Below are 18424 nucleotides of genomic sequence, written 5' to 3' on the forward strand. Positions count from 1 at the left end.
GAGGTCAGAAGTTACAACATCAGAGTCCCATCCATCCAGAAAAGCAGTGAACAACTATAGCCACATGGGCACCAAAAATTTATCTGAGATTAGGTTTGTTTGCTTGTTTGTTGGTTGGTTGGTTGGTTTGTTGTGAGATGGAGTCTCACTCTGTCTCCCAGGCTGGAGTGCAGTGAGGCAATCTCGGCTCACTGCAAGCTCCGCCTCCAGGGTTCACACTATTCTCCTGCCTCAGCCTCCCGAGTAGCTGGGACTACAGGCGCCCGCCACCACACCCAGCTAATTTTTTGTATTTTTAGTAGAGACGGGGTTTCCCCGTGTTAGCCAGGATGGTCTCAATCTCCTGACCTTGTGATCCGCCGGCCTCGGCCTCCCAAAGTGCTGGGATTAAGGCGTGAGCCACCACGCCGGCCCTGAGATTAGTTTTAAAGGTTTAAAGGTTCCATGAATCAAAATTTTCAAATGAAAATAGGTGCCCGTCTTTTCCTGTAGGCTTTCCAGCTCACCACCCAAAAGACTTGAGTACTTCTATTAAGGCAGCTGGAAGCCTACCCTAGACTTGAATGGCAACTTGTCCTTTCTCAGCCAGTAATGCAATCCAACAGAATATGGTACAGGGAAAACAGGAATTTCCACAATGCTGCCCTCCGGTAAAAGGGAAACACAGCACTCAAAGCCAAAGGCCACAGAGGGCTCCCTGAGAATCCAGTACAACTAAGCGAGGCCTTCAACCATCCAGACAAACTTTGGAAGTGGATCCCGGTGGGACTGTGCCCTGCGGCGAGGAGCAGTGTATATGCCAATGACAGGGTCCAGCTTCCAGGAACCATTACAATGGCGTCCTGAGTCATTTTCTCTCTTCCACTTGCATTCGAGAGTGAGAAAACACCCACCATGGCCTTGACTGTCACTCACCACAATGCCCCTGTACAGAGGGGTTTGTTTCTAAGTTTGGAACCTCAACACGAGGCTGGGATGCTTCATGACGTGCTCTCTCCCACTGTCCAGCCATCTTTGGTGGTCTCCCCACAGTGCTTCCCCATCCTCTCACGCTCCTGTGGAGGCACCGTGGGACGGGTCCGGAGGAAACTTGGGATCACTCTGACAGGAAACGGACAAGCACAGCTGCCAGCTGCTCCGGCCTCAGTCTCCAGTTGTTAGTCTCAGGATCAACAGAGAACTGGAAAGATCTCTGGGTCTTTGTAGTCAGGAAAAAAAAATTTTTTTTAAGAAAAAAAATAGAACTACCATAAGACCTAGCAATCTGTCTCCTGGGTATATATCCAAATGAAATGAAATCACTACCACATAAAGATATCTGCACTCCCACATTCACTGCAGCATCATGCACAATAGCCAAGATATGGAAACAAGGTACAAGTCCATCAACAAACGAATGGAGAGGGGGAGTCGGAGGAGGCGGCAGTGCTGGAGCTCCTCCTGCGGACCAGCTACCCGGGGAGCAAGCACATTGCTCCGCACCGCTCTTCCTCCAGCCGCTGAGCAGTCCCTTCTCGCCATGTCCCAGAGCAGGTACCCGCCGAGGCTCTGCCGCTGGAGCGCGAGGACAGTGGGACCTTCAGTTTGGGGAAGATGATAACAGCTATGCCAGGGAAAACACCGATTCAGGTATTACACGAATACGGCATGAAGACCAAGAACATCCCGGTTTATGAATGTGAAAGATCTGATGTGCAAATACACGTGCCCACTTTCACCTTCAGAGTAACCGTTGGTGACATAACCTGCAGAGGTGAAGGTACAGGTAAGAAGCTGGTGAAACATAGAGCTGCAGAGGCTGCCATAAACATTTTGAAAGACAATGCAAGTATTTGCTTTGCAGTTCCTGACCCCTTAATGTCTGACCCTTCCAAGCAACCAAAGAACCAGCTCAATCCTGTTGGTTCTTTACAGGAATTGGCTTTTCATCATGGCTGGAGACGTCCTGAATATACCCTTTCCCAGGAGGGAGGACCTGCTCATAAGAGAGAATATACCACAGTTTGCAGGCTAGAGGCATTTATGGAAACTGGAAAGGGGGCATCAAAAAAGCAAGCCAAAAGGAATGCTGCTGAGAAATTTCTTGCCAAATTTAGTAATATTTCTCCAGAGAACCACATTTCTTTAACAAATGTAGTGGGACATTCTTTAGGATGTACTTGGCATTCCTTGAGGAATTCTCCTGGTGAAAAGATCAACTTACTGAAAAGAAGCCTCCTTAGTATTCCAAATACAGATTACATCCAGCCACTTAGTGAAATTGCCAAGGAACAAGGTTTTAATATAACATATTTGGATATAGATAAACTGAGCGCCAATGGACAGTATCAATGTCTTGCTGAACTGTCCACCAACCCCATCACGGTCTGTCATGGCTCCGGTATCTCCTGCGGCAATGCATAAAGTGATGCAGCTCACAATACTTTGCAGTATTTAAAGATAATAGCAGAAAGAAAGTAAATTTGGAGCAACTTTAAAAATCTTTCAGTAGCACATAAAAAGTTCCCCTCTGGCCCCCTCCCAAGTAAAACTTTTACCATAGTGTTTGAGTTTATGTCTTGTTTCTAAATCTCTTCATAGATTCCATCAGCACTCCAGATGTAATTGTCTCCTCGTGGTTGTTATTAAGCTCTTTTTAATGGCTTCAACTTTGTATCGGTATATTGTATTTATAAACTTTGTACCACAAGACAGAGTGTAGCACCCATTTTACAGTGCCATGCACATCAGAGAAAGAAACTGCATGTTTGTTGTTGACGATGAAATAAAAATGCTAGCAACAGTCTTTCTTACTGGTGCTTAAGCTCTTTGCACAAAGCTTTATAAAGGGAATTCAAAGGAAGCCCTTTAGAATTAGAGTCTTGAGAGACAGCACTAACAGGCCCTTAAGTATGATTGTTAAATTTCAGGGAACATGATTGGTCTGCTGTGTATTTGAATTCATGTAACAAAGAACTGTCATGATGGGATTCTGCTTATTTTATTAAAAAGTTACTGACTTGAGAAAAAAAAAAAAAAAAAAAAAAAAGCATGGATAAAGAAACTATGGTGGCCAGGCACAGTGGCTCACACCTGTATTTGGGAGGCCAAGGCAGGTGGATGGATTGCTTGAGCCTAGAGTTCAAAACCAGCCTGAGAAACATGGTGAAACCCCATCCCTACAAAAATAAAAATAAAAAATTAGCCAGGCGTGATGGCATGTGCCTGTGGTCTCAGCCGCTTGGGAGGTTGAAGTGGGAAGATCACTTGAGCCTGGAAGGTCAAGGCTGCAGTGAGCCATGATTGTGTTACCAATGGAGAGAGTCCAGATTCTTGACATCTTGAACAAAGAATTGGAAAAAATGCACAAACAAGGCAAGGAAAAAATGAAGCAACAAAAGCAGAGATTTATTGAAAATGAAAGTACACTCCACAGGGTGGGAGCAGGCCTGAGCATAGGGATTCAAGAGCCCCATTACAGAATTTTCTGGGGTTTAAATGCCCTCTAGAGGTTTCCACTGGTTACTTGAGGTATGCTCTATGTAAAATGAAGAGGATGAAGTAAAGTTACAAAGTCATTTACTCAGCGTACACCCTATGTAAATGGAGAGGATATTTCCTAACATAGCTGAAGTGTTTCCATCTGATTTAGTTCAAGGAAGTCAGCATGAATTGGCCTTATGTTCCCTGCCTCCAGACTCTATTCTCCTGCCTCAATTGTACCACTGCACTCCAGCCTGGGCAACAGAGCAAGACCCTGTCTCAAAAAAACAAAGATTAAAAAGTAATAATAATAATAAACACAGGCCGGGCGCGGTGGCTCAAGCCTGTAATCCCAGCACTTTGGGAGGCCGAGACGGGCAGATCACGAGTTCAGGAGATCGAGACCATCCTGGCTAACACGGTGAAACCCCGTCTCTACTAAAATACAAAAAAAAATTAGCCGGGCGAGGTGGCGGGCACCTGTACTCCCAGCTACTCGGGAGGCTGAGGCAGGAGAATGGCGTGAACCTGGGAGGCGGAGCTTGCAGTGAGCTGAGATCCGGCCATTGCACTCCAGCCTGGGCAACAGAGCTAGACTCCGTCTCAAAAAAAAAATAATAATAATAATAATAATAATAAACACAATAGAGTACTATACAGCCTTTTAAAAAGGAGATCCTGTCATTTGCCACAACATGGTGGAACCTGGAGGACATTATGCTATGTAAAATGAGCCAGACATAGAAAGAAAAATATTACATGATCTCACTTACATGTGAAATCTATAAAAGTGGTCAGGCTAGGCGTGGTGGCCCACACCTGTAATCAATCCCAGCACTTTGGGAGGCCAAGGCAGGGAGATCACCTGAGGTTGGGAGTTCGAGACCTGCCGGACCAACATGGAGAAGTCCCATCTCCACTAAAAATACAAAATTAGCCGGGTGTGGTGGCGCATGCTTGTAATCCCAGCTTCTCAGGAGGCTGAGGCAGGAGAATCGCTTGAACCTGGGAGGCGGAGGTTGCAGTGAGCCGAGATTGTACCACTGCACTCCAGCCTGGGCAACAAGAGCAAAACTCCATCAAAAAAAAAAAAAAAAAAAAAAAAGAAAGAAAGAAAGAAAGAAAGAAAGAAAGAAAGGAAGGGGAGAATGTCATTTTCACACTGTTTCAAAGCATACAGAACCATGAGTAACTTTCTGCAACTGTCGTAGCTGATTTCACTTTCTACCTATCACCTGGGTGTAGCAAGCAGGGCTACTCAGAGGGATGGAGGTAGGAGGCAGGACTTGACTTCAGAGTGGGGGCTCAGACACTGAACCAAATTGAGAAGGGCTAAAATAGGGACGGGTGGAAGCAGCTTTCCTTAAGACACGCCCACCCGTGTGCCTTGTCAGTTTACCACTAACATGGCAACACTCGGGATTTACTGCTCCTTCCCATGGCAATGACCTGATGACCCAGAGGTTTCTACCGTTTCTCTAGAAATTTCTGCATAAATCTCCCCTTAATCTGCATGCAGTTAAAAGTAGGTGTAAACATGACTGCAGAACTGCCCTGAGCTGTTAGTCTCAGCACACTGCCAATGGAGAAGCCCTGCTCTGCAGAAGCAGTCACGGAGTTGCAACACCGCCTAGGCTGTAACACTGCCACTTCAATAAAGCTGTTCTCTTCTATTACAGGCTCACCCTTGAGTGTTTTCCTGGGAGAAGCAAAGAATCCTCCCAAGCTAAACCCCAATCTGGGGCTCGACTGCCATGTATCAAGAGGACTAGACTTCTAGTTTTCAGCCTCTGGGTATATTTTAAAATGAAGAAATGCCAGAAATGAGTCAATATAACAGTGATATGATTTAAATGCTTGTTTTTAACCAACCAAAACTTTGAGTTCAACCAATAAATACAATGACAGTGTGATCTTATATGGCAATAATAGCAAAGGCCCTTCATGAATACCAGGCCCAGGCCATGGTCCTTCTGCTTCCCTGAGTGATAATAAGACCCTTCCTTTCCTTCCTACTGGGAGTTCTTGACTCTCCTATGGACAGAAGGGAATGAGAATTCAGATAAATCAGCCTTATGTTCTCTCTTGCTAGGAGAGCCACTTGCAGCTCAGTAGATCAAAAGTTGGCCCCTCCTAGCAAACCCAAGGTGATGGGGAGAGGTGCATCCCCTCCCTAACCACGGCCATCGTATCTCAGCCCCTGCCACCATCCTCTTGCCTCTCCAGGCTTCCTCAGGGAGAAAAAAAAAAAAATCACTCTCACTGCTTTAGTGGATCTACACTATTTTATTTCCTGTCACACCAGGGAACTATTACAGAGAATTGTAGAGTAAAAGGACTAGAAGTTGCTGATTTATTTAAATAACTAATTCCCAGGCCAGGCGTGGTGGCTCCTGCCTGTAATGCCAGCACTTTTGGGAGGCCGAGGTGGGTGGATCATTTAAGACTAGCCTGACCAACATGGTGAAACCCCATCTCTACTAAAAATACAAAAATTATCTGGGCGTGATGGCAGGTGCCTGTAATCCCAGCTGCTCAGGAGGCTGAAGCAGGAGAATCGCTTGAACCGAGGAGGTGGAGGTTGCAGTGAGCCAAGATCGTGCCACTGCACTCCAGCCTGGGCGACAGAGCAAGACTCCCTCTCAAAAAAAAAAATAATAATAAATAATAATAATAATAATAATAATAACTCATTCCCTTGTATCACATAAGTAACAGCCCTTTTAGATCTAGGTTTTAAGAAGAAAAGAATTTCTCGTGGATGCTTCCTTTCTCTCAACCCATGTTAAGCTTCAGATTTTAGCCAAATAATAACAATCTTTCTTCTTTCCAAATTTTATCAGGTCCAAAGTGGCAAGGAACTATCTCTGATTCCATGAATCCAGTTTCCTCACAGATTACCAAAGAAGCAAGTACACCTCACCATAACAAGGATTAATTTTTCTATCAAGTCAAGACAATCTAGTTTCATATTAAGAAAGCATAGGCCAGGTGCAGTGGCTCACGCCTATAATCCTAGAACTTTGGGAGGCCAAGCAAATGGATCACCTGAGGTCAGGAGTTCGAGACCAGCTTGGCCAACATGGTGAAACCCCATGTCTACTAAAAATAAAAAAAAAAAATTAGCTGGGTTTGGTGGTGGGTGCCTATAATCCTAGCTACTCGGGAGGCTGAGGCAGGAGAACTGCTTGAACCCAGGAGGCAGAGATTGCAATGAGCCAAGATGGTGCTGTTGAACTCCAGTGTGGGCGACAGATCAAGACTCTGTCTCAAAAAAACAAAAAGAAAGAAAGAAAGCCTATATTGCTCCTAATGTTAACATTTTTACCATATTCCTTGCAAAATGATAACACTAATATGACTGCACCAAGGAATAACTGAGTTCCTGAGCCTGCACTAGCTCTAACAGGTCACTCAGTCCCTCCCAGACCACGGGTGCAAGCTCCAAATTCTGATCCACAACTCTCTCTCCTGACAGAAAGAAAAGAGAGGTCTTAGTACTTCTTACGCATTTAGTAGTTCACATTCTAACGTCTATCTGGATGGCTTCAATTATTTTTGCTGTGAAATATCAAACCATCGTATTTGAACACGAGAGTGACATGCAGGAGTCACACAACAAATACATATAACAAGAGCACATTAGGGTGCTGGGAGGGCACATGCTCTTCTTCAACTTCACCCCATGCTCCCTGTGAGATGTCCTTAGAACCAGAGGCCTGAAAGTCTGCTAACTTCAGTAAAAAGCAGTACATTTTAACAGCCACCCCTTCAAAATGTAAAAATATTGCTTCAGATTGCCAAAAACCATTTCACACTGAACATTCTGACCCTTACCCCAACTCTGAGCCTCACCCCATTCCTGAAGCTTGCCCTATCCCTGACCTTCTGAGCTGAAGGCCCAGCCCCAGTCCTTGCCCCAACCCCAGGAACTGCCTCATCTGATTCTTGCCTTGACCCATGCTTGCTGACCAGGCCTCTGACTATCTGGCCTACCAGTTCCATCTAGGCCCACTTCCTGCCACACCTAGCCAGCCTGATTTTGGCTAGTTCTATTTAGACCTGTTTAGCCAAGCCCAGTCCCAGTCCCCAGACAGCTCCTGTTTAACCCTGCCTGTGAGGTTCTGAGTCTCCAGATCTGCTCATCTGGTCACACCTACTAGATTCAAGTCCCTTGCTCTATTTCTCCTGAAGTCCGGCTCTAACATCCATCAGCTGAGCCCCACAGAGCCCTATATCCTGAGGAGCAAAAGAGACCTGAGACCCTGAGCTCACAGGTTCCATCCTTTCCTGGGCAACAAAGTCGTCTTCTTGGACAGTGCTTCTCAAAATGGAATGCACATACGAATGACCGGGGAGTCTTGTTAAAAATGCAAATTCAGATTCAGTAGATCTGAAGTGAGGCCCTGAAGCCTGCATTTCTAACAAACACCCAAGTGAAGTCAATATTGTTGGTCCAGAAAGCAAACTTTAATTAGCACAGTTCTGGAATACCAATTATAGTTTTGCAAAATTTAAAAAAAAAAAAAAAAAGTTTACAGTAACAACAGCCCTGATTTCTACCAAGGGAAGAGAACTCATTCCCCCATAGAATGCTCCAGCCCACAGAACTTGGAGTCTGTCCCATTTCTATTGTACACTAATCACATAGTGCTTTGAATTTCACTCAATAGTTTCCTATATGTGTGTTTTATTACTCATTCATTTGGTTCCTTTACAGCATTTGTTCATTCTGCAAACATTATTGATCATTAATCTGTTAGGGCCATAAGAATATATAAGGCATAGTCTCTGCATCCGATAAGGCAACAGGCCATTAGAGAAGATAGATATGGGCCAGGCGTGGTGGCTCACCCCCATAATCCCAACACTTTGGGAGGCCGAGGCGGGCGGATCACCTGAGGTCAGGAGTTCAAGACCAGCCTGGCCAACATGGTGAAACCCCATCTCTACTAAAAATACAAAAAATTAGCTGGGTGTGTTGACACATGCCTGTGATCCCAGCTACTCCGGAGGCTGAGGCAGGAGAATCACTTGAACCCGGGAGGTGGAGATTGCAGTGAGCCAAGATCATGCCACTGCCCTCCAGCCTGGGCGACAGAACAAGACTCCGTCTCAAAAAAAAAGGTAGGTAGATAGATATGTAAGCAGATCTCTTCAGCACAATAATAGTATCTGTATATAGTGTGGAGGAAAAAGAGACCTGTAACCCCATCGGAGTTGGGGAATCAACAGGAAAGCCATTCTGGGCAAAAAAGTAGCCTGAGCTGAATCTAACAGAGGAGTGAGTCAAATGAAGTACAGGGGACCCACCAGGCAGAGGAGCAGCCTGGCAGAGGCCCCGGGGTGAAACGGCTGGGTCGGAGAAGAGCTGCACGCACCCGGGTTGTTGGAGAACAGTTAGCAGGGAGGAAGCCTCCAAGAAGAAGCTGAGGTGTTGGCCAGGGCCAGTCACAGGGACCTTGCCTGCCACGTTAAGGATCTTGGACTTTAGCCTGTGGACAATGAGGAAACAGTTTAAGTTTTTAAATAAAGCCAAGGCACATTTGGGTTTTAGGCAAATCATGTTTGGTGACTGTGCAGAAAATTAAATTGAAGTTGCCAAAACTAGAAACAGGCTAGGCAAGGTGACTCACGCCTGTAATCCCAACACTTTGGGAGACCAAAGTGGGAGGATTCTTGAACTCAGAGGTTCAAGACCAGCCTGGACAACATAGCAAGACTCCACTAAATATAAATGTAAAAAATTAGCCTAGCATGGTAGTGCATGCCTATAGTTCCAGCTACGCTCTGTTGCCCAGGCTGTAATGCAATCATATAATCATGGCTCACTGCAGCTTCCACTTCCTGTACTCAAGCAATCCTCCCACCTCGACCTCCGAAGTAGCTCAAGCAATCCTCCTGCCTCAGCCTCCCAAAATGCTGGGATTACAGGTGTGAGCCACCACATGCAACCAATGCTACCTTTCTAACACCTGTATAAATATCCTCCTCTCTGTCCCCACCACTATTGCCTCCCTTCTCATTAGCCCTTCCTTGTACCATAGCAATTCATCTCTTAACTGATCTCCCAGCCTCCAGTATCTTTTCCCTTAAGTCAAACATCAGAGAAATGTTTCCAACAGGCTAATCTGACTGTCTTAGTCTGTTTTCTGCTGCTATAACATAATAACACAGACTGGATAATTTATAAAGAATAGGAGTTTATTTTGCTTGTAAGTCTGAAGTCTGGGGTAAGTCCAAAAGACCATGTTGCCAGTGTCTTGTGAGGATCTTTGTGCTGTTTTATCCCGTAGCATAAGGGCAAGCAAGTCCATGAAACAGAGAAAAAATTAAGCCTATTCTCATGATAACTAATCCGCTCCTGTGACAATGGCATTAATCCATTCCTGAGGGCAGAGGCTTCACAACTTAATCACCCCTGAAAGGCCTCCTCTCTCAATACTATTATATTGAAAATGAAGTTTCAACATGACTTTTGGAGGGAACATTCAAGTCACATGGCACTGACCATATGACTCTTGTCCATTTCCTATAGGACAAGAGGCAAACCTCTTAGATTAGTGGATAAGATCCTCAATGACGTAGACATTTCCCAGTGATATGGGTCCTTTCTCAATGATATGGATCTTTTATTAATACATCTACTAAATGCATATTGAGTGGTCCCTGAGACAGGCACTAGAAATGGCCCTGAGGATATTACCATGAAGAGAAAAATATACTCAGGTATTGTAGAGCTAACATGCTAGAGGAGACAGCAGATTTTAAAATACAGACAAGCCAGGCATGGTGGTGCACACCTGTAGTACCAGGTACTCAGGAGGCTGAGGCAGGAGGATCTCTTGAGGGCAGGAGTTCGAGGCCACGGTGCTATAATCATGCACATGAATAGCCACTGCACTCCAGCCTACACAACATAGTGATACCCTATCTATAAAATAAAATTAAATTAAAATATAGACAAATTTAAAAGCTTAAGTGTGATAAAGCTATTCATCATTTATTTGACACACATTTTTAGTGTCTACTACTTGTCAGGCACCATGCTAGATGCTAAACATGTGGTGATAAGGGAAAAAGACACAATCCTTACTGCTATGGAGCTCATGGGCAGACACTAATACCATAATAACAGTCATGAACAGTATCACAAACTGGCCTAAGTGTTGTTGACCAAAGTGAAGAAGGGAAGGAATGCTTGATACAAGAACCAAAAAATGAGTTAAAAAGTTAACTAGGCAGGAGGGAGGAGGGACTGCTGAAAAGAAAGCAAGCATATCAGGAAGGTGAAGACAAGCTCAACAGCACTGAAGCTAAAAGGAGTGAGAGTATGAGGAACTGAAAGAAGGTTGTATGGCTGAAGCATGGGGTTAAGGGAGGGTAGCCTGAGAGGTGGGCAGGGGCCAGATCACACAGGGCCTTATGGGCTACAGTAAGGAGTTCAGATTTTGTACCAAAGATAATGGGAATCCACTAAAAGGTTTTAAGCAGCGGGTGAAAGTAGAGAGATAGTTAATGAGGCCCTTGCAGTGGGCAAGGCAGCGGAGGGTCATGATCTGGTCTAGGGTTATGCCGGTGGAGATGAAAGAAATGCATGAAATTAATGAACTGGGAAATCGAGCTGACAGGACTTGGGAGCAACTTGAAAGTTACATATATTTTGGCCGGGCGCAGTGACTCACGCCTGTAATCCCGGCACTTTCGGAGGCCGAGGCAGGTGGATCACGAGGTCAAGAGATCGAGACCATCCTAGTCAACATGGTGAAACCCTGTCTCTACTAAAAATACAAAAATTAGCTGGGCATGGTGGTGCATGCCTGTAGTCCCAGCTACTCGAGAGGCTGAGGCAGGCGAATCGCTTGAACCCAGGAGGCAGAGGTTGCAGTGAGCCGAGATCGTACCACTGCACTCCAGCCTGGCAAAAGAGCAGATTCTGCCTCAAAAAAAAAAAAAGAAAGAAAAGAAAGTTGTATATATTTTATAGAGAGATATAGATGGAGGTGAAATGACATGATGTTTGGGATTTGCTTCAAAATGACACACAGGAGAAGGAAGCAGAAAGTAGAAAAGGATGTGGACAGGGAAGGATTAGCTGTGGGTTGATAGTTGTGGGATGAGTGATGTATACATGGGGGTATCTTATACTATTCTGCCAACTTTTGTGTATATTCAAAATTCTCCATTATACAAAGTTAGAAAGGAGAAAAGAAAAGGAGGAGACAGAGAAGAAATAGAATAAATCCTAGGTTTTTGGTTGAGCAATCAAGAAGCTAACGGTGTCATTCACTGAGATGATGAAGAGGGGCAGAGTAAGACAAGAGACTTGGGGAGTACCATAAGGGTCATTTTAGACATGTGAAGTTTGATACGTCCAGAAGATATGCTGAGGAGGAGGATGTCGAGTACACAACTGGGTTTAAAAATTTGAAACTCAAAGGAAGGATCTGCACTAAAGAGATAAATGTGTGAATAATTTGCATACACATGGCATTTTAAACCATGAAAATGGATGGGATTTGGTAATAATTATGTGTCAATGTAGGTTCATCAATTGTAATAAATGTCCATTCTGGTGGGGGATATTGATAATGAGGAAGGCTACTCACGTGTGAGGACAAAGGGTATGTGGAAAATCTCTGTACTTTCCTCAACTTTTCTATGAAGCTAAAACTGCTCTAAAAAATAAGGTCTATATTAAAAAAAAAAAAACAGGATGGGGTTACTTAATGAGAGAATTTAGACAGAGAAAGACCCCAGACTAAACCCAAAGAAACAAAATGTAAAGATTGAGTAGATGAGAAAGATCTATAAAAAGAAGTCTCTAAGAAGTAACAGCCACGGGAATGTTATAGAAACAAGAAGACTGTTATGTTAGGACGGCCTAGATGAGAGAATTTTTCAAGGAAGAAATAGTAGGCAACTATTTCTGAAGCTGTTGAAAGGTCAGATAAGATGAGAACACGGAATATTTGCTGGGCCTGGCAACGTGGAAATAATTAACAGGCTTGATAATAATAGTTTCGGGTTTCTTTTGTTTTGTTTTGTTTCATTTTGTTTTGTTTTTAGAGACAGGGTCTCTCTCTCTGTCTCCCAGGCTGGAGTACAACGACCCAGTCATGGTTCACTGTAACCCTGAACTTACAGGCTCAAGCAATCCTCTCGCTCTGCTTCCTAAGCAGCTGGGGCTACAGGCGCGTGCCACCACACCCGGCTAATTGGCTAATTTTTTTTAATTTTTTGTAGAGAAAACACACAGGCAACAGCCTATGTTGCCCAGGCTGGTCTCAAACTCCTGGGCTCAAGCAATCCTCTCCTCTCAGCCTCCCAAAGTACTTGGATTACAGGCGTGAGCCACCACGCTGGCCCAAAGTCATAATTCTTGAGTTATCTGCTCATGTTGTCTTGGTTTCCTCACCTTCCATTCACTCTTTCTCCCACTCTAATCCATCACTAATAAAAACTTCTTGGGCTTGGCACAGTAGCTCACACCTGTAATCCCAGCACTTTGGGAGGCCAAGACAGGAGGATCGCTTGAGGTCAGGAGTTCAAGATCAGCCTGGGCAACCCTGAGAGAGACCCTGTCTCTACAAAAAATTTTAAAAGTTAGTAGGCATGGTGGTACACACCTATAGTCCTAGCTACTCAGGAGGCTGAAGCAGGAAGGGCAGCATGACCCCAGGAGTTTGAGGCTGCAGGGAGCCAGAATGGGTGCACTCCAGCCTAGGCAACAGAGCAAGATTCTGCCTAAAAAAGAAAAAAAGACTTTGACATAGATTTGTAAAATGGAGTTTTAGCTAAAGTGACTTGTGGTGTCAAGAGGGTCAGTTTATTATTAACCTGAAATGTATTAGAGCATATTCATACTTTGAAAGATCCATGGAAAGGCAGAGATTAACGATTTAGGAGAAAGAAAAGATAAAACAAACACAAGAATTCACAGCAGCATTGTTTATAGCACCCCAAAAGTGGAAACAACCCAAATGTCTATCAGCTGTTGAATAAACAAAATGTGGCATATCTATACAATGCAATGCTACTTGGACATAAAAGGAATAAAGTATTGATACATGCTACAACGTGTGTAAATTTTGGAAGCATTATGCTGTGTGAAAGAAGTCAGTCACACAGGCCACATGTAGTGTGATTCCAATTACATGAAATGTGAAGAATAAGTAAATCCATACAGACATAAGTAGAGTAGTGATTGCCTACAGAAAGGAAATTGATGGTATTGGGGTCGGGGTGGGGATGGGGGAAATGGGAGTAACTGGTAAAAGCACAAGTTTCTTTTGGTGTAACGAAAATGTTCTAAAATTGATTGTGGTAGTGGTTGCACAACTCTGAATACACAGTCACATGTTAAGTCATGTGTTGCTTAACAACAGGAATAAGTTCCGAGAAATGCATCGTTAGGTGATTTTATCATTACGGGAACATCATCATAGAGTGTCCTTACACAAGCTTGGATGGTGTAGCCTACTATACATCTAGGCTACGTGGCATAACCTGTTGCTCCTAGGCTGCAAGCCTGTACAGCATGTTACTGTACTCAATACCGTAGGCAATTGTAACACCATGTTAAGTGTTTATGTATCTAAACATGGAAAAGGTACCATAAAGAAAACAGTATAAAAGATGTAAAAAATGGCGTGCCTATATAAGGCACATATCATGAATGGGCCTTGCAGGACAAGAAGCTGCTCTGGCTGAGTCAGTGAGTGAGTGGCGAGTGACTACACTAAATTTATTTTAAATTATTTTTCTTTTCTTCAATAATAAACTAGCCTTAGCTTACTGCAACTTTTTTACTTTATAAACTTTTTAATTTTTTTAACTTTGACTCTTGTAATAACACTTAGCTTAAAACATAAATATTCTACAGCTGTACAAAAATATTTTATTTCTTTATATCCTTATTCTATAAGCTTTTTTCCATTTTTTAAATTTTTTTAACTTTTTTGTTAAAAGCTAACACACAAAGACACACATTAGCCTAGGTCTACACAGGGCCAGGATCATCCAAACATCACTACAGGACAGGGATTTTTCAGCTACATTATAATCTTAGGGGACCACCATCATATATGTGCTCTGTCTTTGAGCTAAATGTGTTATGCAGCACATGGCTGTAGAGTTGACCCTTCAACAACTCAGGGCCTAGGGGATTGTCACCCCTCACAATTGAAAATCTGTGTATCTGGCTGGGCGCAGGGGTTCACGCCTGTAATCCCAGCACTTTGGGAGGCAGAGGCGGGCAGATCATGAGGTCAGGAGATCGAGACCATCCTGGCCAACATAGTGAAACCCCATCTCTACTAAAAATACAAAAATTAGCTGGGCATGGTGGTGCACGCCTGTAGTCCCAGCTACTTGGGAGGCCGAGGCAGAAGAATCGATTGAACCCTGGAGGTGGAGGTTGCAGTGAGTCGAGATGGCACCACTGCACTCCAGCCTGATGACAGAGTGAGACTTCATCTCAAAAAAAAAAAAAAAAATTGTGTATACATTTTGACTCCCTAAACACCTAACTACTAATAGCCTACTGTTGACCAGAAGCCTTACTGATAACATGAACAGTAGATATATGTTTTGTATGTATTAATAAAATCATAAGGAACATGTATTTACTATTCTTTAAGCGGACGTGGACCATCATAAAGGTCTTCATCCTCTTCACATTGAGTAGACTGAGGAGGAGGAGGAGGAGGAGGAGGAGGAGAAGTTGATCTTGCTATCTCAGGGGTGGCAGAGGTGGAAGAAAATCTGAGGACAGGCATGATAGCTGACACTTGTAATCCCAGCGTTTTGGGAGGCCAAGACAAGAGGATTGTTTGAGGCCAGGAGTTCAAGACCAGCCTGGGCAGCATGGAAAGACCCCATCTCTAGAAAAAAAAAAAAAAAAACTTTAAAATTATCAAGGTGTGGTGGTGTGTGCCTGTAGTCCCAGCTACTCCAGAGGTTGAAGTGAGAAGATCTCCTTAGCCTAGGAGTTTGAGGCTGCAGTGAGCTAGGATTACACCACTGCACTCTAGCCTGGGGGGGCAGAGTGAGACCCTATTTCTCAAAAAAAAAAAAGAAAAAGAAAAAGAAAAAGAAAAGAAAAGAAAAGAAAATCTTTGTGTAAATGGATCCACGCAGTTCAAACCTGTGTTGTTCAAAGGTCAACTGTATTAAATATCACTGAATTGTATAATTTAAATGGGTGAATTTTATGGTATATGAATTATATCTCAATAAAGTTATTCTGTTGCCTTGGTATCCATTTTTAACTGTAAGTTTCACTTTCTCATATCAGAAGCAACATTTAGTCACCCTTAACAGTTTTCTATATTATAATACACCCAGATGGTTCAGCCAGTGGCCAGAGATAAAACTCAGAAGCATCTCTCCCACCTAGCAAGCTGGGCAGCCCTACCACTTCATGTAAACAGACCATTCAAACATTTGCCCAAGGCCGGGTACAGTGGTTCATGCCTGTAATCCCAACACTTTGGGAGGCCAAGACAGGTGGATCACCTGAGGTCAGGAGTTCAAGACCAGCCTGGCCAACACAATGAAACCTGTCTCTACTAAAAATACAAAAAAAATTAGCCAGGTGTGGTGGCAAACACCTGTAATCCCAGCTACTCGGGAGGCTGAGGCAGGAGAATCACTTGAATTCAAGAGGCGGGGGTTGCAGTGAACCAAGATCACGCCATTACACTCCAGCCTGGGCAACAAGAGCAAAACTCCATCTCAAAAAAAAAAAAAATTTCGCCCAAGGACTGAAAGTAACCACATCACAGTCACAGTGTGACCTCCTGGAACTAGTGCCTGCTTTCTTTTTTTTTTTTTTTAATTTGACAGTCTCAGTCTGAAGGGGTTGGCGGAGTGGGAAGTTTTCGCCATGTTGACCAGGCTGGACCTGCTTGCTTCAAACCAACCAATTAAAGCTCCTCAAGAGAAACCTGTTTGAATAACACAGTGGACCCAATAAAGACGTTGGCCCACAGACCTCTTCTGTCTTTCTCTGCCTGTCCTCTCTGACCTGGGTACATATGTGCGTGTGTGTGTGTGTGTAATGTGTGTGTGTGTGTGTATGTGTGGCTGGGCAGGCCACGTACCCTCCAGGATCTGAAAGTACTAAAAAGTCTTAAGCTCTCACATTGTGGTTGTGTCATTGAAGCTGTGTCTGCAATCTGACCCCTGACAGCGAGCAGGTAGGTCCCCTGTTGGTCCTCTTTTGTCTGGGCCTCTCAGATGCTGGGGATAGTAGTTACCAGCTAGGTTGATAAAGTTATATTCAAGAGTTCTCCCTAAAATATAGTTAATATAATCTCAATAAAATGCCAACAGAATTTTTTTAAATAAACAAGCTAGTTCTAAAATTTATGTGGATAGGAAAAAAGAAGAAGCAAGAAGACCAAGGAAAAGTCTAGGAAAGAATAGTGGGATGGAACTAGCCCTCTCAATATTAAGACGTATCAATCTGACAAACAGAGATAGAAATTTCAGCGAAACAGAATAAAAAGTCCATAAATAGACCCAAATGTATGCCAAAAAAATACTACATGGAACACGTGACATTTCAAACCATGGGTGGGGTTGGGAGGAATGGATTATTCAATAAAAGTGTTAATAAAACTGAGTAGCTACCTGGAACAAATCAGATTGGATTCATAGTTCACACCTTACACCAGGATGCTTTCCACACAAATCAAGGATTTAAATGGTTAATAATAATCCCAACGCTTTTGGAGGCCAAGGCAGAAGATCGCTTGAGCCAGGAGTTTGAGATCAGCCTGGGCAACATAGCAAGACCCCCATCTCCACAAAACAATTAAAAAATTAGCTGGGCATGGCCGGGCGCAGTGGCTCACGCCTGTAATCCCAGCACTTTGGGAGGCCGAGGCAGGCAGATCACAAGGTCAGGAGATCGAGACCATCCTGGCTAACACGGTGAAACCCCATCTCTACTAAAAATACAAAAAAAAAAAAATTAGCCGGCCATGGTGGCAGGCACCTGTAGTTCCAGCTACTCGGGAGGCTGAGGCAGGAGAATGGCGTGACCCCAGGAGGTGGAGCTTGCAGTGAGCCGAGATCACACCACTGCACTCCAGCCTGGGCAAGAGAGCAAGACTCCATCTCGAAAACAAAACAAAACAAAAAAAATTAGCTAGGCATGGTGGCACATACCTGTGGTGCCCGCTACTCAGGAGGCTAAGGTGGGAGGATTGCTGGAACCTAAGAGGTTGAGGTTGTAGTGAGCTGTGATCGCACCACTACACACCAGCCTGAGTGACAGAGCAAGGCTCTGTCTCAAAAATAAAAAATAGGCCAGGCACGGTGGCTCACGCCTGTAATCCCAGCACTTTGGGAGGCCGAGGCGGGCGGTTCACAAGGTCAGGAGATTGAGACCACGGTGAAACCTCGTCTCTACTAAAAATACAAAAAAAATTAGCCGGGCGCGATGGCGGGCGCCTGTAGTCCCAGCTACTCAGGAGGCCGAGGCAGGAGAATGGCGTGAACCCGGGAGGCGGAGCTTGCAGTGAGCCGAGATCACGCCACTGCACTCCAGCCTGGGGCACAGAGCGAGACTCCGTCTCAAAAAAAAAATAAAAAATAAAATAAATAAAATTAAAAAATAAAATGAAAATTTCTAGAAAAGGAAATACAGAGTCTCTTAATTGTAAGAAAAAAAAATTCAGCCTCATGCAGAAAAGAGTAAGTAAGCCAGAACTTACTTACTGAACTGAGAATTTACTTACTTACTGAGAACTATGGCAGCTCATACCTGTAATCCCAGCACTTTGGGAGGCCGAGGCCGGTGGATCTCCCGAGGTCGGGTGTTCGAGACCAGCCTGGCCAACATGGTAAAACCCTGTCTCTAAAAAAAATGCAAAAGTTAGCCGAGGGTGGTGGCACACACCTATAATCCCAGCTACTCAGGAGGCTGAGGCAGGAGAATCACTTGAACCTG

The 18424-nt window shown here is 44.1% G+C and overlaps 3 protein-coding genes across 48 annotated transcripts in view; all 3 read left to right on the plus strand.

Moving 5' to 3' along the window:
- Nucleotides 1-18424, plus strand: part of BLOC1S1 (biogenesis of lysosomal organelles complex 1 subunit 1) — a 1086347-nt gene that overhangs the window by 1029917 nt on the left and 38006 nt on the right. Inside the window, exon 1 of one of the 45 annotated variants that reach the window (XM_050748993.1) lies at nt 5615-5618. The exons of the other annotated variants lie outside the window; for them this stretch is intronic. The gene's annotated coding sequence lies outside the window, so the exon portion shown is untranslated. Of the gene's footprint in view, nt 1-5614; nt 5619-18424 lie in introns of those variants that run through there. 45 annotated transcript variants of the gene reach the window in all.
- TMT1B (thiol methyltransferase 1B) overlaps nt 1-18424 on the plus strand; it is a 686675-nt gene that overhangs the window by 663182 nt on the left and 5069 nt on the right. The window lies entirely within an intron of this gene.
- LOC126931161 (interferon-inducible double-stranded RNA-dependent protein kinase activator A-like) lies at nt 1420-2771 on the plus strand. The gene has a single exon (XM_050749027.1). The coding sequence runs from the start codon at nt 1594-1596 to the stop codon at nt 2401-2403; it is 810 nt and encodes a 269-aa protein (XP_050604984.1). The 5' UTR covers nt 1420-1593; the 3' UTR covers nt 2404-2771.

Source organism: Macaca thibetana, chromosome 11 (assembly GCF_024542745.1).
Source record: "Macaca thibetana thibetana isolate TM-01 chromosome 11, ASM2454274v1, whole genome shotgun sequence".
Lineage (NCBI taxonomy): Eukaryota > Metazoa > Chordata > Mammalia > Primates > Cercopithecidae > Macaca > Macaca thibetana.

Excerpts from the sequence above, each read along its gene's own strand:
- LOC126931161 (XM_050749027.1), top strand. The coding sequence starts at position 1,594 with ATGATAACAGCTATGCCAGGGAAAACACCGATTCAGGTATTACACGAA.